At 45.1% G+C, this 23,393-nt stretch overlaps 1 protein-coding gene across 11 annotated transcripts in view; it reads right to left on the reverse strand.

Annotated features, from left to right (window-relative positions):
- LOC123998087 (POU domain, class 2, transcription factor 2-like) overlaps positions 1-23,393 on the reverse strand; it is a 36,654-nt gene that overhangs the window by 11,075 nt on the left and 2,186 nt on the right. For 5 of the 11 annotated variants that reach the window (XM_046302972.1, XM_046302971.1, XM_046302970.1 and 2 more), the window contains exons 2-10: positions 16,270-16,335; positions 16,051-16,085; positions 14,581-14,637; positions 14,108-14,227; positions 13,556-13,885; positions 10,716-10,815; positions 10,345-10,466; positions 10,021-10,164; positions 9,666-9,807 (exon numbers count right to left, since the gene is read on the reverse strand). In XM_046302972.1, coding sequence (XP_046158928.1) covers positions 9,666-9,807; positions 10,021-10,164; positions 10,345-10,466; positions 10,716-10,815; positions 13,556-13,885; positions 14,108-14,227; positions 14,581-14,637; positions 16,051-16,085; positions 16,270-16,335 — 1,116 coding nt within the window. The remainder of the gene's footprint in view (positions 1-9,665; positions 9,808-10,020; positions 10,165-10,344; positions 10,467-10,715; positions 10,816-13,555; positions 13,886-14,107; positions 14,228-14,580; positions 14,638-16,050; positions 16,086-16,269; positions 16,336-23,393) is intronic. The other 6 variants (XM_046302975.1, XM_046302973.1, XM_046302979.1 and 3 more) reach the window with 4 other exon arrangements.

The following is a 23,393-nucleotide window of genomic DNA, read 5'->3' on the forward strand; positions in this document are numbered from 1 at the left end:
ACCTATCCATTCTGCTTTGGCACATTCACCTATCCATTCTGCTATGGTACATTCCCCTATCCATTCTGCTATGGTACATTCACCTATCCATTCTGTGATGGCACATTCACCTATCCATTCTGCTATGGTACATTCACCTATCCATTCTGCTTTGGCACATTCATCTATCTGTAACAGTATAATTTTAAACCGTCCCCTCGCCCATACCCGGGCGCGAACCAGGGACCTTCTGCACACATCAACAACAGTCACCCACGAAGCATCGTTACCCATCGCTCCACAAAAGCCACGGCCCTTGCAGAGCAAGGGGAACTACTACTTCAAGGTCTCAGAGCAAGTGACGTAACCGATTGAAACGCTATTTAGCGCACACCGCTAACTAAGCTAGTCGTTTCACATCCGTTACATATCCATTCTGCTATGGTACATTCACCTATCCATTCTGCTTTGGCACATTCACCTATCCATTCTGCTTTGGTACATTCACCTATCCATTCTGCTATGGTACATTCACCTATCCATTCTGCTATGGTACATTCACCTATCCATTCTGCTATGGCACATTCACCTATCCATTCTGCTTTGGCACATTCACCTATCCATTCTGCTTTGGTACATTCACCTATCCATTCTGCTTTGGCACACTCACCTATCCATTCATCTATGGTACATTCACCTATCCATTCTGCTTTGGCACACTCACCTATCCATTCTGCTATGGCACATTCACCTATCCATTCTGCTATGGTACATTCACCTATCCATTCTGCTTTGGCACATTCACCTATCCATTCTGCTATGGTACATTCACCTATCTATTCTGCTATGGTACATTCACCTATCCATTCTGCTTTGGCACATTCACCTATCCATTCTGCTATGGTACATTCACCTATCCATTCTGCTTTGGCACATTCACCTATCCATTCTGCTATGGTACATTCACCTATCCATTCTGCTTTGGCACATTCACCTATCCATTCTGCTATGGTACATTCACCTATCCATTCTGCTTTGGCATACTCACCTATCCATTCTGCTATGGTACATTCACCTATCCATTCTGCTTTGGCACATTCACCTATCCATTCTGCTATTGTACATTCACCTATCCATTCTGCTTTGGCACACTCACCTATCCATTCTGCTATGGTACATTCACCTATCCATTCTGCTTTGGCACATTCACCTATCCATTCTGCTATGGTACATTCCCCTATCCATTCTGCTATGGTACATTCACCTATCCATTCTGCTTTGGCACATTCACCTATCCATTCTGCTTTGGCACATTCATCTATCTGTAACAGTATAATTTTAAACCGTCCCCTCGCCCATACCCGGGCGCGAACCAGGGACCTTCTGCACACATCAACAACAGTCACCCACGAAGCATCGTTACCCATCGCTCCACAAAAGCCACGGCCCTTGCAGAGCAAGGGGAACTACTACTTCAAGGTCTCAGAGCAAGTGACGTAACCGATTGAAACGCTATTTAGCGCACACCGCTAACTAAGCTAGTCGTTTCACATCCGTTACATATCCATTCTGCTTTGGCAAATTCACCTATCCATTCTGCTTTGGCACATTCACCTATCCATTCTGCTTTGGTACACTCACCTATCCATTCTGCTATGGTACATTCACCTATCCATTCTGCTATGGTACATTCACCTATCCATTCTGCTTTGGTACATTCACCTATCCATTCTGCTTTGGCACACTCACCTATCCATTCTGCTATGGCACATTCACCTATCCATTCTGCTATGGTACATTCACCTATCCATTCTGCTATGGCACATTCACCTATCCATTCTGCTTTGGCACATTCACCTATCCATTCTGCTATGGTACATTCACCTATCCATTCTGCTATGGCACATTCACCTATCCATTCTGCTATGGTACATTCACCTATCCATTCTGCTTTGGCACATTCATTCTGCTATCCATTCTGCTATCCATTTCTGCTGCTATGGTACATTCACCTATCCATTCTGCTATGGTACATTCCATTCTGCTATCCATTCTGCTATGGTACATTCATTCCATTCTGCTTTGGCACATTCACCTATCCATTCTGCTATGGTACATTCACCTATCCATTCTGCTATGGTACATTCACCTATCCATTCTGCTTTGGCACATTCACCTATCCATTCTGCTATGGTACATTCACCTATCCATTCTGCTATGGTACATTCACCTATCCATTCTGCTTTGGCACATTCACCTATCCATTCTGCTATGGTACATTCACCTATCCATTCTGCTTTGGCACATTCACCTATCCATTCTGCTATGGTACATTCACCTATCCATTCTGCTTTGGCACACTCACCTATCCATTCTGCTATGGTACATTCACCTATGCATTCTGCTTTGGTACATTCATCTATCCATTCTGCTTTGGTACATTCATCTATCCATTCTGCTATGGTACATTCACCTATCCATTCTGCTTTGGCACATTCATCTATCTGTAACAGTATAATTTTAAACCGTCCCCTCGCCCATACCCGGGCGCGAACCAGGGACCTTCTGCACACATCAACAACAGTCACCCACGAAGCATTGTTACCCATCGCTCCACAAAAGCCACGGCCCTTGCAGAGCAAGGGGAACTACTACTTCAAGGTCTCAGAGCAAGTGACGTAACCGATTGAAACGCTATTTAGCGCACACCGCTAACTAAGCTAGTCGTTTCACATCCGTTACATATCCATTCTGCTTTGGCAAATTCACCTATCCATTCTGCTTTGGCACATTCCCCTATCCATTCTGCTTTGGTACATTCACCTATTCATTCTGCTATGATACATTCACCTATCCATTCTGCTATGGTACATTCCCCTATCCATTCTGCTATGGTACATTCACCTATCCATTCTGCTTTGGTACATTCACCTATCCATTCTGCTATGGCACATTCACCTATCCATTCTGCTATGGTACATTCACCTATCCATTCTGCTTTGGTACATTCACCTATCCATTCTGCTATGGCACATTCACCTATCCATTCTGCTATGGTACATTCACCTATCCATTCTGCTTTGGTACATTCACCTATCCATTCTGCTATGGCACATTCACCTATCCATTCTGCTATGGTACATTCCCCTATCCATTCTGCTATGGTACATTCACCTATCCATTCTGCTATGGCACATTCACCTATCCATTCTGCTATGGTACATTCACCTATCCATTCTGCTATGGCACATTCACCTATCCATTCTGCTATGGTACATTCACCTATCCATTCTGCTATGGTACATTCACCTATCCATTCTGCTATGGCACATTCACCTATCCATTCTGCTATGGTACATTCCCCTATCCATTCTGCTATGGTACATTCCCCTATCCATTCTGCTATGGTACATTCACCTATCCATTCTGCTATGGCACATTCACCTATCCATTCTGCTTTGGTACATTCACCTATCCATTCTGCTATGGCACATTCACCTATCCATTCTGCTATGGTACATTCCCCTATCCATTCTGCTATGGTACATTCACCTATCCATTCTGCTATGGCACATTCACCTATCTGTAACAGTATAATTTTAAACCGTCCCCTCGCCCATACCCGGGCGCGAACCAGGGACCTTCTGCACACATCAACAACAGTCACCCACGAAGCATCGTTACCCATCGCTCCACAAAAGCCACGGCCCTTGCAGAGCAAGGGGAACTACTACTTCAAGGTCTCAGAGCAAGTGACGTAACCGATTGAAACGCTATTTAGCGCACACCGCTAACTAAGCTAGTCGTTTCACATCCGTTACATATCCATTCTGCTTTGGCACATTCACCTATCCATTCTGCTATGGTACATTCCCCTATCCATTCTGCTTTGGTACATTCACCTATCCATTCTGCTTTGGCACATTCACCTATCCATTCTGCTTTGGCACACTCACCTATCCATTCTGCTATGGCACATTCACCTATCCATTCTGCTATGGTACATTCACCTATCCATTCTGCTTTGGCACATTCACCTATCCATTCTGCTATGGTACATTCACCTATCTATTCTGCTATGGTACATTCACCTATCCATTCTGCTTTGGCACATTCACCTATCCATTCTGCTATGGTACATTCACCTATCCATTCTGCTTTGGCACATTCACCTATCCATTCTGCTATGGTACATTCACCTATCCATTCTGCTTTGGCACATTCACCTATCCATTCTGCTATGGTACATTCACCTATCCATTCTGCTTTGGCACACTCACCTATCCATTCTGCTATGGTACATTCACCTATCCATTCTGCTTTGGCACATTCACCTATCCATTCTGCTTTGGCACATTCACCTATCCATTCTGCTTTGGTACATTCCCCTATCCATTCTGCTTTGGTACATTCACCTATCCATTCTGCTTTGGCACATTCACCTATCCATTCTGCTATGGTACATTCCCCTATCCATTCTGCTTTGGTACATTCACCTATCCATTCTGCTTTGGTACATTCCCCTATCCATTCTGCTATGGTACATTCCCCTATCCATTCTGCTATGGTACATTCCCCTATCCATTCTGCTATGGTACATTCCCCTATCCATTCTGCTATGGTACATTCCCCTATCCATTCTGCTATGGTACATTCCCCTATCCATTCTGCTATGGTACATTCACCTATCCATTCTGCTATGGTACATTCCCCTATCCATTCTGCTATGGTACATTCACCTATCCATTCTGCTATGGCACATTCCCCTATCCATTCTGCTTTGGTACATTCACCTATCCATTCTGCTATGGTACATTCACCTATCCATTCTGCTTTGGTACATTCACATATCCATTCTGCTTTGGTACATTCACCTATCCATTCTGCTATGGTACATTCCCCTATCCATTCTGCTTTGGTACATTCACCTATCCATTCTGCTTTGGTACATTCACCTATCCATTCTGCTTTGGCACATTCATCTATCTGTAACAGTATAATTTTAAACCGTCCCCTCGCCCATACCCGGGCGCGAACCAGGGACCTTCTGCACACATCAACAACAGTCACCCACGAAGCATCGTTACCCATCGCTCCACAAAAGCCACGGCCCTTGCAGAGCAAGGGGAACTACTACTTCAAGGTCTCAGAGCAAGTGACGTAACCGATTGAAACGCTATTTAGCGCACACCGCTAACTAAGCTAGTCGTTTCACATCCGTTACATATCCATTCTGCTTTGGCAAATTCACCTATCCATTCTGCTTTGGCACATTCACCTATCCATTCTGCTTTGGTACACTCACCTATCCATTCTGCTATGGTACATTCACCTATCCATTCTGCTATGGTACATTCCCCTATCCATTCTGCTTTGGCACATTCACCTATCCATTCTGCTATGGTACATTCACCTATCCATTCTGCTTTGGCACATTCACCTATCCATTCTGCTTTGGTACATTCACCTATCCATTCTGCTTTGGCACACTCACCTATCCATTCTGCTATGCTACATTCACCTATCCATTCTGCTTTGGTACATTCACCTATCCATTCTGCTATGGTACATTCACCTATCCATTCTGCTTTGGCACATTCACCTATCCATTCTGCTATGGTACATTCACCTATCCATTCTGCTTTGGCACATTCACCTATCCATTCTGCTATGGTACATTCACCTATCCATTCTGCTTTGGCACATTCACCTATCCATTCTGCTATGGTACATTCCCCTATCCATTCTGCTATGGTACATTCACCTATCCATTCTGTGATGGCACATTCACCTATCCATTCTGCTATGGTACATTCACCTATCCATTCTGCTTTGGCACATTCATCTATCTGTAACAGTATAATTTTAAACCGTCCCCTCGCCCATACCCGGGCGCGAACCAGGGACCTTCTGCACACATCAACAACAGTCACCCACGAAGCATCGTTACCCATCGCTCCACAAAAGCCACGGCCCTTGCAGAGCAAGGGGAACTACTACTTCAAGGTCTCAGAGCAAGTGACGTAACCGATTGAAACGCTATTTAGCGCACACCGCTAACTAAGCTAGTCGTTTCACATCCGTTACATATCCATTCTGCTTTGGCAAATTCACCTATCCATTCTGCTTTGGCACATTCACCTATCCATTCTGCTTTGGTACACTCACCTATCCATTCTGCTATGGTACATTCACCTATCCATTCTGCTATGGTACATTCACCTATCCATTCTGCTTTGGTACATTCACCTATCCATTCTGCTTTGGCACACTCACCTATCCATTCTGCTATGGCACATTCACCTATCCATTCTGCTTTGGCACATTCACCTATCCATTCTGCTATGGTACATTCACCTATCCATTCTGCTATGGTACATTCACCTATCCATTCTGCTATGGCACATTCACCTATCCATTCTGCTTTGGCACATTCACCTATCCATTCTGCTTTGGTACATTCACCTATCCATTCTGCTATGGCACATTCACCTATCCATTCTGCTATGGTACATTCACCTATCCATTCTGCTTTGGCACATTCACCTATCCATTCTGCTATGGTACATTCACCTATCCATTCTGCTATGGTACATTCACCTATCCATTCTGCTTTGGCACATTCACCTATCCATTCTGCTATGGTACATTCACCTATCCATTCTGCTATGGTACATTCACCTATCCATTCTGCTTTGGCACATTCACCTATCCATTCTGCTATGGTACATTCACCTATCCATTCTGCTATGGTACATTCACCTATCCATTCTGCTTTGGCACATTCACCTATCCATTCTGCTATGGTACATTCACCTATCCATTCTGCTTTGGCACATTCACCTATCCATTCTGCTATGGTACATTCACCTATCCATTCTGCTTTGGCACACTCACCTATCCATTCTGCTATGGTACATTCACCTATGCATTCTGCTTTGGTACATTCACCTATCCATTCTGCTATGGTACATTCACCTATCCATTCTGCTTTGGCACATTCATCTATCTGTAACAGTATAATTTTAAACCGTCCCCTCGCCCATACCCGGGCGCGAACCAGGGACCTTCTGCACACATCAACAACAGTCACCCACGAAGCATCGTTACCCATCGCTCCACAAAAGCCACGGCCCTTGCAGAGCAAGGGGAACTACTACTTCAAGGTCTCAGAGCAAGTGACGTAATCCATTCTGATTGAAACGCTATTTAGCGCACACCGCTAACTAAGCTAGTCGTTTCACATCCGTTACATATCCATTCTGCTTTGGCACATTCACCTATCCATTCTGCTATGGTACATTCCCCTATCCATTCTGCTTTGGTACATTCACCTATCCATTCTGCTTTGGCACATTCACCTATCCATTCTGCTTTGGCACACTCACCTATCCATTCTGCTATGGCACATTCACCTATCCATTCTGCTATGGTACATTCACCTATCCATTCTGCTTTGGCACATTCACCTATCCATTCTGCTATGGTACATTCACCTATCTATTCTGCTATGGTACATTCACCTATCCATTCTGCTTTGGCACATTCACCTATCCATTCTTCTGCTATGGTACATTCACCTATCCATTCTGCTTTGGCACATTCACCTATCCATTCTGCTATGGTACATTCACCTATCCATTCTGATTTGGTACACATTCACCTATCCATTCTGCTATGGTACATTCACCTATCCATTCTGCTTTGGCACACTCACCTATCCATTCTTCTGCTATGGTACATTCACCTATCCATTCTGCTTTGGCACATTCACCTATCCATATCCATTCTGCTTTGGCACATTCACCTATCCATTCTGCTTTGGTACATTCCCCTATCCATTCTGCTTTGGTACATTCACCTATCCATTCTGCTTTGGCACATTCACCTATCCATTCTGCTATGGTACATTCCCCTATCCATTCTGCTTTGGTACATTCACCTATCCATTCTGCTTTGGTACATTCCCCTATCCATTCTGCTATGGTACATTCCCCCATATCCATTCTGCTATGGTACATTCCCCTATCCATTCTGCTATGGTACATTCCCCTATCCATTCTGCTATGGTACATTCCCCTATCCATTCTGCTATGGTACATTCCCCTATCCATTCTGCTATGGCACATTCACCTATCCATTCTGCTACATCAAGTTATACCTAAAACATTTGAGTTAAAACCACTCTCAAGATCTGGAACCAGTTTAGAAGTCACTTTGGTTTGCAAGGGCCCCTCTACTCAGAAATAACGTTATTGACGGCACGTTTGCATCGTACCAACAACTCTCAGCTAAATTCCACCTTCCGAATAGTCATTTCTTTAGATATCTACAAGTGTGCAGCTTTGTCCGTGACATGACCTCTCAATTCCTCAGTCTTGATGTGACCCACCAACTGATGCATTTCTCCCACCATCCCCAACAGTAAAAGGTATTATTTCTTATAGCTACGATCAAATTTCCTCTCTTCACAATCCTTCGTTCGTAGCTATTAAGACTTTATGGGGACAGGATCTAGGTGATGAGTTTACTGATGCATCTTGAGGCGAAAGAAACACACACCTGTTTAGGCGAGGTGCTGGCTAGAGGAGTAGAACACCTGAAAGAGAAAAGGTGAGCCGCACGCTCTAGGAGCACAGATGCAATAATGTAATAACCTAATAACCAACGTGTCCACAGATAAGCTGTCTTCATCAGGGTATACAGAGTTGACTGATGTAATGACCTAATAACCAACGTATCCACAGATAAGCTGTCTTCATCAGGGTATACAGAGTTGACTGAGGTAATAACCTAATAACCAACGTGTCCACAGATAAGCTGTCTTCATCAGGGTATACAGAGTTGACTGATGTAATAACCTAATAACCAACGTGTCCACAGATAAGCTGTCTTCATCAGGGTATACAGAGTTGACTGATGTAATAACCTAATAACCAACGTGTCCACAGATAACTGTCTTCATCAGGGTATACAGAGTTGACTGATGTAATAACCTAATAACCAACGTGTCCACAGATAAGCTGTCTTCATCAGGGTATACAGAGTTGACTGATGACACATGGGAAGGTATTCTGCACCATGTCCACTCCTCTTCTATTTGTGCCAAACATGGTTTGATCCAAAGCAAAATCCTCCACCACACTCACTGGACTAAACTCAGGCTTTCTAACATGTATCCTGATGTCCACCCGGTTTGCGACAGGTGTCGGCAAGCTACTGCTTCATTAATACGCGTTGGTCCTGCTCTTCTCTACATAACTATTGGTTTCTAATGTTTTGTTATGAAAGTATTACTTAAGTCTTTTATATTTTCATATGTGCATATACATTCCTACCTCATTCAAAAAGCATGTTTCCATTGTATATCGAATGTATAAAACCACGTGCAATGTACTGTATCTCAACCATTATTTACTATAACTGTGAAAGGAAATACCAATAAAAAGAGTTGCATTTTTTAAAACAAATAAAGTTACATTCATTCTACAGATAATGCAACTTGGGGATTGGTTAATTAATGAACTGATTTATTGATTGATTCAAAGTGTCATACACCTTTCTCCTTCACCAATTCCCTCACCTCCTCTCTCCTCCTCTCTCATCCTCCCTCTCCTTTCTCCCGGTCCCTCCCTTCTACCATCCTCCCGTCCTCTCTCTCTCATCCCCCCCCCCTCCCCTCTCACCTGCATCATTGAGCCACTTCTCCAGTAGTGGTTTGAGTTTGCACATGTTCTTAAAGCTCAGGTTGAGGGCCTCGAAGCGAGAGATGGTGGTCTGGCTGAAATCATTACCATATAGCTTCCCCATGGCCATTCCCACGTCACCCTGAGAGAGCAAGGGAGGAGGAAAATAGAGAGTTAGCACACACACACACACACACACACACACACACACACACACACACACACACACACACACACACACACACACACACACACACACACACACACACACACACACACACACACACACACACACACACACACACACACACACACACACACACACACACACACACACACACACAGAAAGGCGTACCTGTGTAAAGCCCAGTTTGATGCGTCTCTGTTTGAAGGTGCGGGCAAACACCTCCAGTTCCTCAAGGTCACTGGGCTCCTCGGGGTGAGAGGTCACAGAGGACACAGAGGTCATGACCCCACTGCCCTCCATAGCCTTGTCTCTCTACAGGGGTAGAGGGGGAGGAGGAGGAAAAAGAGAGTGTGGGAGCAAGAGAGAGAGAGAATTACATAGCAGAAGAGAGGTGTTTACTGGATATGACAGAATGATGAGAAGAGATGTTTGTTGGAAAAAGCTGGGCCTGTAGCCTCTCTCAAAGCCTGGGTGTTTCCTCAGTGGGCCTACCTGTGCTTGGAGCCCCAGCCTGGGAGTGGACAGGAGGCTCCCTTGGTTTTGCTGAGGTAGTTGAATCAGATTTGGTGTTGATAGCAGTCCTGACGAGTGAAGAAGTGAGGGAATCAGTAGGCCTATGATCAGTTATGTGAACAAACAACACACGTAATATTCCACAAAGCTCCATGGTCGATCAGAGAATCCAATAGGCATTCTAGTATTAGACAGTTGAAGAACCTGTTAATGGTTGTCAACAGGTTGTCAACAGTTGGCATAGATAAATGAAATATGTTTGCTGATAGTTGGAACATCTACAGCCCATCTTCAGGGCACTGTCCCAATAGAACAGAAACCGGTGGTAGTGACTAGTGCGAGGAGCCCACCTTGCTGCCCTTGGTGCTGTTGGAGGAGGAACTGAGGAGACTGCAGGTGGTGTCCTGGCACCAGAACCAACTGCTGCAGCTGCAACAACTGCTGGATGTCCTGCAGGGAGACAGGAGGACAGAACAGAGATCAGAGATGGAGAACAAAGGGGTCAGAAATGGAGAGAAGAGAGGGGTCAGAGTTGGAGAGAACAGAGGGCTCAGAGATGGATAGAACAGAGGGGTCAGAGATGGATAGAACAGAGGGGTCAGAGATTGATAGAACAGAGGGGTCAGAGATGGAGGGAACAAAGGGGTCAGAGATGGATAGAACAGAGGGGTCAGAGATGGAGAGAACAGAGGGCTCAGAGATGGAGAGAACAGAGGGGTCAGATGGGGGGGACAAAGGGGTCAGAGATGGAGAGAACAGAGGGGTCAGAGATGGAGAGAACAGAGGGGTCAGAGATGGAGAGAACAGAGGGGTCAGAGATGGAGAGAACAGAGGGGTCAGAGATGGAGAGAACAGAGGGGTCAGAGATGGAGAGAACAGAGGGGTCAGAGATGGAGAGAACAGAGGGGTCGTAGATGGAGAGAACAGAGGGGTCAGAGATGGAGAGAACAGAGGGGTCAGAGATGGAGAGAACAGAGGGGTCAGAGATGGAGAGAACAGAGGGGTCAGAGATGGATAGAACAGAGGGGTCAGAGATGGAGAGAACAGAGGGGTCAGATGGGGGGGACAAAGGGGTCGTAGGTAGATGGAGAGAACAGAGGGGTCAGAGATGGAGAGAACAGAGGGGTCAGAGATGGAGAGAACAGAGGGGTCAGAGATGGAGAGAACAGAGGGGTCAGAGATGGAGAGAACAGAGGGGTCAGAGATGGAGAGAACAGAGGGGTGATGGGGGGACAAAGGGGTCAGAGATGGAGAGAACAGAGGGGTCAGAGATGGAGAGAACAGAGGGGTCAGAGATGGAGAGAACAGAGGGGTCAGAGATGGAGAGAACAGAGGGGTCAGAGATGGAGAGAACAGAGGGGTCAGAGATGGAGAGAACAGAGGGGTCAGAGATGGAGAGAACAGAGGGGTCAGATGGGGGGGACAAAGGGGTCGTAGATGGAGAGAACAGAGGGTTCAGAGATGGAGAGAACAGAGGGGTCAGAGATGGAGAGAACAGAGGGGTCAGAGATGGATAGAACAGAGGGGTCAGAGATGGAGAGAACAGAGGGGTCAGATGGGGGGATGGAGATGGAGAGAACAGAGGGGTCAGAGATGGAGAGAACAGAGGGGTCAGAGATGGAGAGAACAGAGGGGTCAGAGATGGAGAGAACAGAACAGAGGGGTCAGAGATGGATAGAACAGAGGGGTCAGAGATGGAGAGAACAGAGGGCTCAGAGATGGAGAGAACAGAGGGGTCAGATGGGGGGGACAAAGGGGTCAGAGATGGAAAGAACAGAGGGGTCAGAGATGGAGAGAACAGAGGGGTCAGAGATGGAGAGAACAGAGGGTTCAGAGATGGAGAGAACAGAGGGGTCAGAGATGGAGAGAACAGAGGGGTCAGAGATGGAGAGAACAGAGGGGTCAGATGGGGGGGACAAAGGGGTCAGAGATGGAGAGAACAGAGGGGTCAGAGATGGAGAGAACAGAGGGGTCAGAGATGGAGAGAACAGAGGGGTCAGATGGAGAGAACAGAGGGGTCAGAGATGGAGAGAACAGAGGGGTCAGAAATGGAGAGAACAGAGGGGTCAGAGATGGAGAGAACAGAGGGGTCAGAGATGGAGAGAACAGAGGGGTCAGAGATGGAGAGAACAGAGGGGTCAGAGATGGAGAGAACAGAGGGGTCAGATGGGGGGACAAAGGGGTCAGAGATGGAGAGAACAGAGGGGTCAGAGATGGAGAGAACAGAGGGGTCAGAGGGGGGACAAAGGGGGTCAGAGATGGAGAGAACAGAGGGGTCAGAGATGGAGAGAACAGAGGGGTCAGAGATGGAGAGAACAGAGGGGTCAGAGATGGAGAGAACAGAGGGGTCAGAGATGGAGAGAACAGAGGGGTCAGAGATGGAGAGAACAGAGGGGTCAGAGATGGAGAGAAAGGGGTCAGAGATGGATAGAACAGAGGGGTCAGAGATGGAGAGAACAGAGGGGTCAGATGGGGGGACAAAGGGGTCAGAGATGGAGAGAACAGAGGGGTCAGAGATGGAGAGAACAGAGGGGTCAGATGGAGAGAACAGAGGGGTCAGAGATGGAGAGAACAGAGGGGTCAGAGATGGAGAGAACAGAGGGGTCAGAGATGGAGAGAACAGAGGGGTCAGATGGGGGGGACAAAGGGGTCAGAGATGGAGAGAACAGAGGGGTCAGAGATGGAGAGAACAGAGGGGTCAGATGGAGAGAACAAAGGGGTCAGAGATGGAGAGAACAGAGGGGTCAGAGATGGAGAGAACAGAGGGGTCAGAAATGGAGAGAACAGAGGGGTCAGAGATGGAGAGAACAGAGGGGTCAGAGATGGAGAGAACAGAGGGGTCAGAGATGGAGAGAACAGAGGGGTCAGAGATGGAGAGAACAGAGGGGTCAGATGGGGGGGACAAAGGGGTCAGAGATGGAGAGAACAGAGGGGTCAGAGATGGAGAGAACAGAGGGGTCAGATGGGGGGGACAAAGGGGTCAGAGATGGAGAGAACACAAATGCACAGAGAAAAATGAAAACAACCCCTTCATATAGAGGCCAAGAGAAAAGACTGAAAGAACAGCAGAGCAACACAAGCAATAAAGAAAAAGATCAATAAAAACGGAGGATCCCAGACTGTCTCCTGAATCAAGACCCTTCCCCACCTCTTCCCAGCCAGGATGTGCCTTGTGATTGGTTGTCAGTACCTGGGCGGTGAGCTGAATTGGCTGAGAGAGGGTGAGCTGGGGATGAGTGGGCGGGACAGGGACAGGTTGACCTGTCTGTTCCTGTGTGCTCTGTCCCTGGGGCTGTGATTGGCCCTGCTGCCCTGTCTGTCCCGCCTGCTGCTGCTGGGCATGTTGATTGGCTGTTGCGGCTGCCTGAGCTTGCTGATTGGCTTGAGCGGCTGCGTGGGCTGCGTGAGCTGCGTGAGCTGCGTTGGACTGCTGAACAGACTGCTGCACAGCTGCAGCTAGAAGCTGAGCCTGAGCCTGCTGCAGTAACAACTGCTGCTGCGCTGGCAAGAGAGCAGTCAACTGAGAAGAGACACCGAGCGAGAGAGAGACACAGAGAAAGAGAGCAAGAGAGGGACAGAGGGAAAGAGGGAGGGAGGGAGGTGCAGAGGGTATGTGAAAGAGCAGAGAAAAGGAAGAAGGTAAAAAGCAGTGAACTCAAGCCAGACCATAAGCATGTGTCTGTGTTTTTGTGAGTGTGCATCAATGTGTTTTGTTTGCTAAGCCTCTTCCTCCTTGTCTTACCCCTGCCAGTTGGGAGCCGGTCAGCATGAGCTGTGTGTGTGGGAGGGGCGTCTGTGAGGGGGCGTGGCTGTGGTGGGGAGCAGGGCCCAGGGACATCTCACCACACTCTTCCATCTTATTCTGAGAGGAGGAGAGAAAATGAGGGATACAGTTAAACGAAGCTGACTGTTCTGCTCTGTCTGCTGTGGTAACCTGCATACCAAAGGAAGGTGCTTGTCTTTTCTTTAGAAACGAGGGATAGTCATCCCTTCTTCCTGGAATGGGCATGTCCAAACTGGCTAGTCTGACTGTTTTGCATACCTGTCAATCTGTATGCAAACGCGGCACACACACACACACACACACACACACACACACACACACACACACACACACACACACACACACACACACACACACACACACACACACACACACACACACACACACACACACACACACACACACACACACACACATACACACACACACACCTTGTTGCTGCTGAGGGTTGGAGAAAGGTGAAGGGGACTGATTTTCATCTGCTGAAGCTGTTAAAAGGACAAAAACCATCAGTACAGAGAAACATAAATTATAATTTAAAAAATAATATATGACTGCGGTGTTTCTCCATCCTGTCCTGGGGACCCCGACACACAACATTCCACTCAGTAACTCATCATCCAGTGGAATCAGATGTATTTTGGGTAAAAACAGAAATGTGCCTCCCCTGGGGTCTCCAGGGCCAGATTTGGGAAACACATTGCACTGCTGTACTGATGCTTGTCTCTTGGTATTAGGCTACTTGTTGTCAGTCATCTTTACTTTTCAGACCTAATGTGTGTGTTATTCAGATCATGATTGTCACCATTGAAAATGACTAACTAATTATTATGTTTCCTAGAGGTACATTGCATTTGGAAAGTATTCAGACCCCTTGACCTTTTCCACATTTTGTTAGATTACAGCCTTATTCTAAAATTTATCAAATGTACTTTTTTCCTAATCAATCTACACAATCGGACAGAGCTCCAGAGTTCCTCTGTGGAGATGGGAGAACCTTCCAGAAGGACAACCATCTCTGCAGCACTCCGCCAATCAGCCACTCATCAGTTAAAGGCACATGTCAGCCCCCTTGAAGTTTGCCAAAACCTAAAGACTCTGAAAAGACACCTAAAGACTCTCAGACCATGAGAAACATGAATGCCAAGCGTCACGTCTGGAGGAAACCTGGCACCATCTCTATGGTGAAGCATGGTGGTGGCAGCAGCATCATGCTGTGGGGATGTTTTTCGGTGCCATGGACTGGGAGACTAGTCCGGATCGAGGGGAAAGATGAACGGAGCAAATTACAGAGAGATCCTTGATGAAAACCTGCTCCAGAGCGCTCAGGACCTCAGACTGGAGCGAAGATTCACCTTCCAACAGGACAACGACCCTAAGCACCCAGCCAAGACAACGCAGGAGTGGCTTCGGGACAAGCCTCTGAATGTCCTTAAGTGGCCCAGCCAGAGCCCGGACTTGAACCAGATCTAACATCTCTGGTGAGACCTGAAAATAGCTGTGCAGTGATGCTCCCCATCCAACCTGACAGATCTTGAGAGGATCTGCAGAGAAGAATGGGAGAAACTCCCCAAATACAGGTGAGCCAAGCTTGTAGCATCATAACCAAGAAGACCTGAGGCTGTAATCGCTGCCAAAGGTGCTTCAACAAAGTACTGAATAAAGGGTCTGATAATTCAGTCATTTATTTTTAATACATTTGCAAACATTTCTAAAAAAACGTTTTTGCTTTGTCATTATGGGTTATTGTGTGTAGAAAAAAAAACGAATTTGAGCAATTTTAGAATAGGGCTGTAACATAACAAAATGTGGAAAAAGTCAAGGGGTCTGAATGCACAGTATACAGTATTACCAGCGATATCAGTACTGAAATGAAGGTGAAGCACCAAGCGGACACAAACCTGATGGTTTTTATCAGGACCATTCCGCTCTGAATCTGTGTGGGGGGATAGGAAGCAATTAGAAATGAATCACACACACGCGTGTGCATGCACAAACGCAGACACACATGCACACACCCAAACACATGCAGGTATGTACACACACTAACACGCACGCACATACACGCACACACACACACACACGCACACACGCACACACACACACACATAGAAAAATACCTGTGCTCTCAATTGGAGAGTCAGCCCCTGTGTTCTCAACCTCTACTGGCTTTGACATCCTGATTTCTATGAGAACGAGAGAGAGAGACAGAGAGATAGAGAGAGAGCAAGAGAGAGACAGAGAAATACAGAGGGAGAAACCGAGAGAGAGAGAGAGAAAGACAGAGAGAAAGACAGAGACAGACAGAGAAATACAGAGGGAGAGACCGAGAGAGAGAGAGAGCAAGAGAGAGCAAGAGAGAGAGACAGAGCATGAGAGAGACAGAGAGAGAGAGAGAGAGAGAGAGAGAGAGAGAGAGAGAGAGAGAGAGAGAGAGCAAGAGAAAGAAACAGAGAGAGAGAGAGAGAAAGACAGAGAGAAAGACAGAGACAGACAGAGAAATACAGAGGGAGAGACCGAGAGAGAGAGAAGAGCAAGAGAGAGCAAGAGAGAGAGACAGAGCATGAGAGAGACAGAGAGAGAGAGAGAGAGAGAGAGAGAGAGAGAGAGAGAGAGCAAGAGAAAGAAAGAGAGAGAGAGAGAGAGAGAGAGAGAGAGAGAGAGAGAGAGAGAGAGAGAGAGAGAGAAAGAGAAGGAGAGAGAAAGACAAAGAGAGAGATAGAGACAGAGGGGGAGAAAGGAGAGAGATGGAGAGAGCAGATGATTAGGTTTAATGAGTCAGCATGTTCAGGTTCAGCTGAAGAATTATACAGATAATCACATAGCAATAGAAAAAATGGAAGGTGCAAATGCTTTTGGTTGATGTTACGGGCGCTGAAATATGATGTCACACTGCAGTATTGGCTTTTGTATATGCAGTGATATGTTTTGCTGTGCAGCCTCCGTTCATTCTTTCCTATATGTACAGAGGTGTTTGTTTGGTCTAACAATAGGCCCTACAGAGGTTTGAGTGGGAACAGAACCCTACTAGACACCTCTATACTGATGTTACTCACTGTAGTGTCATCATTACACCACACCACACCCCGCTATACTACACCACAACACTTCCTCCTTCCTCTCCTCTCCTCTGTACTGTACAGACAGCCAGTCAGGGCTGGGACTGTCCCCATAGACAGAGAGTCGAGGGGTGTGGGGGGAGGGTGAGAGGGAGGGAAAGAGAGAGGAGGAACAGGGGGTGGAATGGGAGAGTGGGTTGGGGCAGCTAGAAAGATTTAACGAGATAGAGAGCGAGAGGTGAGGAGTACACAATTCACTGTAAATAAAATAACAAGTTAATTATGTTATGTTAATTATTTTAAAGAAAGTTACCGTAACAGATGTTTCATTTGGCAGTTACTGTATTAACTACCGCTTATTTAGTGAGAACCACAATATCTACAGACACTGTGACTCCCACACTCCCTCCCTCACATCAACTTCCCTTTTATGAAAACATGCAAATCAACCCAACGAACAACTAATTATATCTGCCACCTGCATTATTAAAAACATTCCTCTCTCTCTCTCCCCCTTCCTCACTGTTCTCTCTATCACTTCTCCCCCCTCTCTCTCTCTCTCTCTCTCTCTCTCTCTCTCTCTCTCTCTCTCTCTCTCTCTCTCTCTCTCTCCCCCTTCCTCACTGTTCTCTCTATCACTTCTCCCCCTCTCTCTCTCTCTCTCCCCCTTCCTCACTGTTCTCTCTATCACTTCTCCCCCTCTCTCTCTCTCTCTCTCTCTCTCTCTCTCTCTCTCTCTCCCCCTCTCTTTCTCTCTCTCTCCCTCTTCCTCACAGTTCTCTCTCCCTCTTCCTCACAGTTCTCTCTATCACTTCTCCCTCTCTCTCTCTCTCTCTCTCTCTCTCTCTCTCTCTCTCTCTCTCTCTCTCTCTCTCTCTCTCTCTCTCTCTTTCTCTCTCTCTCTCTCTCTCCCTTCCTCACAGTTCTCTCTATCACTTCTACCCCTCTCTTTCTTTCGCTCTCTCTCTCCCTTCCTCACAGTTCTCTCTATCACTTCTCCCCCCTCCCTTCCTCTCTCTCTCTCTCTCTCCCTTCCTCACAGTTCTCTCTATCTCTTTTCCCCCCTCTCAGTTCCAGTATAAAGGATGAGTGCTCAGAGTAACATAAATGCTTGTTTTTTTTATTCTCAAAGAGGACAAAATCCAGTTTCATTTTTTGAAGTCAACAAAACTAAACTGTGAAACGACAACACAAATTAACAAATACAACCAACAGACTAAGTAAGCTACTATGTCCGTAACAGGTTATTATTTACAGTACCAGTCAAAAGTTTGATGTCTTCACTATTATTCTACAATGTAGAAAATAGTAAAAATAAAGAAAAACCCTTGAATGAGTAGGTGTCCAAACTTTTGACTGGTACTGTTTATGAGTAATGGCATAGCACTACAGAGACTTCCCTTGTTTGTCCTCTGGGCTATGGAGCAGGACCAGAGTATGTGAGTGGAGGGGAGCTGAGCGTGCCCAATTTAACTGGAGCCTGGAGCGAGAATCCCAAAGGCTGGAGTGTTGGCCTTCTAGCCCGCTCCAATTTAGCTTCAACAGTGCTCCAGTAGCGCTCACTTTAGGAGCTCAGGGCCTGCCCGGCCCAGCATGCATTTGTCTGCTGCTATAGTCCCTTGCTTTAGCTACTGTCATGGAGTTTGCTAAATATTTTCATAAAGAAACTGATCAAACACACAGGTGCAAAATCAAGGTGACAAAGATGAGGACCAATAGCAAGAGAGGGAGTGTAGTGATGTAATGACCACAACAAAGAAGAGAGGGAGTGTGGTGATGTAATGACCACAACAAAGTGGTGATGTAATGACCACAACAAAGAAGAGGGAGGGAGTAATGACCACAACAAAGAAGTGAGTGATGTAATGACCACAACAAAGAAGAGAGGTGGTGATGTAATGACCACAACAAAGGTGATGTAATGACCACAAAAGAAGAGAGGGAGTGTAGTGATGTAATGACAAAGAAGAGAGGGAGTGTGGTGATGTAATGACCACAACAAAGAAGAGAGGGAGTGTGGTGATGTAATGATCACAACAAAGAAGAGAGGGAGTGTGGTGATGTAATGATCACAACAAAGAAGAGAGGGAGTGTAGTGATCTAATGTCCACAACTAAAGAATCATTGTGGAATCTGAAAAGACACATATCCTGAAAGCATGATGGTGGACTTACTACGTGTGCATGTTAAAAGAAAGGTGGGTAGATAACTAAGTGTGCCATTGTAGCAAAGTCATTTTTTAAAAGTATCCATCATTTTTGTTCTACTATCTATACAATCGGACATAATTGATTTTGGCCCAATAGGCCCGGCATATTCCAACTTTTAAGGAGATTTGGGAGTTTTGATTGGGTTATTTTGCCTAAAAGCTTGTTGGATTACCTATAGAAAAAAACCTCTGCATCTCTGCCCAGCCTGGGCCGGCCAACAGGGTGTTTAGCTTCCCCAGTGGTTCTACAAGTATGGAGAGGATATTCACTGCAGCTGGTCTGCTCTCCAGGCACCATCACACGAGACAGAAGCCACAGACTGGCCAAACTGGTGTTTATAAAAATGAATTGAAAGGCACTGTAGACTGAGCCTGATAGAAAGATGGCGCTGACGGAGAGGGCTGCCCCGCTTCTAGTCCTTCACAAGCATTTCATTACACTCGCAATAACCTCTGCTAACCATGTGTATGTGATCAATAACATTCGATTTGATTTAATAAGGCATTTTTCTTTTAATTTGTAAGTTAGTCACAGCCCATATGCTCAATTTATAGACTATAATGACTTAATATAATGAAATGTTGTTTAAATGTTGAGAGCTTAATAATGTCACTGACTCCCTACCAGCCTAGTGTGTCACGCTCACAAATGCTTCACAACGGTATTTCTTTGTTGGCTATAGCCTTGAAATAATTAAACAATATAGCTTAAATAATTCATTTCGGTTCCTTCTTAGGCTCAGTCTGGCTCCTGACCTATCTAGAGTGTTTATATGGGCGTTTTATATGACATGTAGCCTATTAAAAACTATGACGGCTCCTCACATTCACCTTTTCATGTTTATTAAAATACTTTTCATTCAAATCGTTTGGTTTGGTAGGTCCAAGTAGTGACCGCTCCAACAGCTATGAGCAGAATTTCCGACCACTCCGTTCACATACTCTGAGCAGGACCACTTACCAACCGATAGGGGGCAGTAGTGAGACACTGAACACATTTAATAACAATTACTATGGATGAGGTTCTTTTTTAAATGTTATTTATTTTATTTAACTAGGCAAGTCAGTTAAGAACAAATTCTTATTTACAATGACGGCCTACCCTTCCTATGGGACTCCCAATCATGGCGGGTTGTTTTACAGCCTGGAATCGAACCAGGGTCGGTAGTAACGCCTCTAGCAATGAGATGCATTGCCTTAAGACCGCTGCGCCACTCAGGAGCGCAGCGGTCTTGGGTACTATTTGTGATATGTAGTGGATTGAATAGCAACAGGACTATTCAATACCAGGCCTCAATACCTGTAGAGCTGCTGGGTTTCCTTTCTCCCAAGTAGTTCACTGATTGATTCATGTTGTTGATTGGCCAGAGAGTCCACTTGCCTGGAGATCCAGGTCTGAATCAGTTAAACCAAACCAATGAAACCAATAGTGGTGAGGCCATTGAGGCCCAGATGTCTGAACAAGCTATATCCAGGCTGGATAACACAGAACACAGGAAGGCAGGGGCAGTACATTACTTGTGACAGTCAGGAGGTTTTTCTACACACACAGGGTCTGCTAGGGGAAGCAGTGGTCAGACAGAAAAGCCCATTGGCTGTTCCTCACCAATGACATGCACTTCAGATCTAACCACAGGAAGGATCCCTCTAAAATAGACAGATTTTCTCCATATCTTAATTTAGTCCAAAAAACTCAGATATGAGGAAGCAATTCAATGTTAGTGGTATGTAGTGAGGGTAGTAGTGTATATACAGTGTTAGTGGTATGTAGTGAGGGTAGTAGTGTATATACAGTGTTAGTGGTATGTAGTGAGGGTAGTAGTGTATATACAGTGTTAGTGGTATGTAGTGAGGGTAGTAGTGTATATACAGTGCTAGTGGTATGTAGTGAGGGTAGTAGTGTATATACAGTGTTAGTGGTATGTAGTGAGGGTAGTAGTGTATATACAATGTTAGTGGTATGTAGTGTATATACAGTGTTAGTGGTATGTAGTGAGGGTAGTAGTGTATATACAATGTTAGTGGTATGTAGTGTATATACAGTGTTAGTGGTATGTAGTGAGGGTAGTAGTGTATATACAATGTTAGTGGTATGTAGTGTATATACAGTGTTAGTGGTATGTAGTGAGGGTAGTAGTGTATATACAATGTTAGTGGTATGTAGTGTATATACAGTGTTAGTGGTATGTAGTGAGGGTAGTAGTGTATATACAGTGTTAGTGGTATGTAGTGAGGGTAGTAGTGTATATACAGTGTTAGTGGTATGTAGTGAGGGTAGTAGTGTATATACAGTGTTAGTGGTATGTAGTGAGGGTAGTAGTGTATATACAGTGTTAGTGGTATGTAGTGAGGGTAGTAGTGTATATACAGTGTTAGTGGTATGTAGTGAGGGTAGTAGTGTATATACAGTGTTACTGGTATGTAGTGATGGTAGTAGTGTATATACAGTGTTAGTGGTATGTAGTGAGGGTAGTAGTGTATATACAGTGTTAGTGGTATGTAGTGAGGGTAGTAGTGTATATACAGTGTTAGTGGTATGTAGTGAGGGTAGTAGTGTATATACAGTGTTAGTGGTATGTAGTGAGGGTAGTAGTGTATATACAGTGTTAGTGGTATGTAGTGAGGGTAGTAGTGTATATACAATGTTAGTGGTATGTAGTGTATATACAGTGTTAGTGGTATGTAGTGTATATACAGTGTTAGTGGTATGTAGTGTATATACAGTGTTAGTGGTATGTAGTGTATATACAGTGTTAGTGGTATGTAGTGTATATACAGTGTTAGTGGTATGTAGTGTATATACAGTGTTAGTGGTATGTAGTGAGGGTAGTAGTGTATATACAGTGTTAGTGGTATGTAGTGAGGGTAGTAGTGTATATACAGTGTTAGTGGTATGTCGTGATGGTAGTAGTGTATGTACAGTGTTAGTGGTATGTAGTGAGGGTAGTAGTGTATATACAGTGTTAGTGGTATGTAGTGAGGGTAGTAGTGTATATACAGTGTTAGTGGTATGTAGTGAGGGTAGTAGTGTATATACAGTGTTAGTGGTATGTAGTGAGGGTAGTAGTGTATATACAGTGTTAGTGGTATGTAGTGAGGGTAGTAGTGTATATACAGTGTTAGTGGTATGTAGTGAGGGTAGTAGTGTATATACAGTGTTAGTGGTATGTAGTGAGGGTAGTAGTGTATATACAGTGTTACTGGTATGTAGTGATGGTAGTAGTGTATATACAGTGTTAGTGGTATGTAGTGAGGGTAGTAGTGTATATACAGTGTTAGTGGTATGTAGTGAGGGTAGTAGTGTATATACAGTGTTAGTGGTATGTAGTGAGGGTAGTAGTGTATATACAGTGTTAGTGGTATGTAGTGAGGGTAGTAGTGTATATACAGTGTTAGTGGTATGTAGTGAGGGTAGTAGTGTATATACAGTGTTAGTGGTATGTAGTGTAGTAGTGTATATACAGTGTTAGTGTATATGTAGTGAGGGTAGTAGTGTATATACAGTGTTACTGGTATGTAGTGATGGTAGTAGTGTATATACAGTGTTAGTGGTATGTAGTGAGGGTAGTAGTGTATATACAGTGTTAGTGGTATGTAGTGAGGGTAGTAGTGTATATACAGTGTTAGTGGTATGTAGTGAGGGTAGTAGTGTATATACAGTGTTAGTGGTATGTAGTGAGGGTAGTAGTGTATGTACAGTGTTAGTGGTATGTAGTGAGGGTAGTAGTGTATATACAGTGTTAGTGGTATGTAGTGAGGGTAGTAGTGTATATACAGTGTTAGTGGTATGTAGTGAGGGTAGTAGTGTATATACAGTGTTAGTGGTATGTCGTGAGGGTAGTAGTGTATATACAGTAGGCTGGTGTAATGCTAGTGTATCATGGTGTGTTGTATGTCTCTCTCACTTCCCCCCTCTACTTCCCCTAGCTCACACCATCTTGAACACAGAGTGCTAAACCCAACACTTACTGTCAGT

Source organism: Oncorhynchus gorbuscha, linkage group LG15, assembly GCF_021184085.1.
Source record: "Oncorhynchus gorbuscha isolate QuinsamMale2020 ecotype Even-year linkage group LG15, OgorEven_v1.0, whole genome shotgun sequence".
Taxonomy (NCBI): domain Eukaryota; kingdom Metazoa; phylum Chordata; class Actinopteri; order Salmoniformes; family Salmonidae; genus Oncorhynchus; species Oncorhynchus gorbuscha.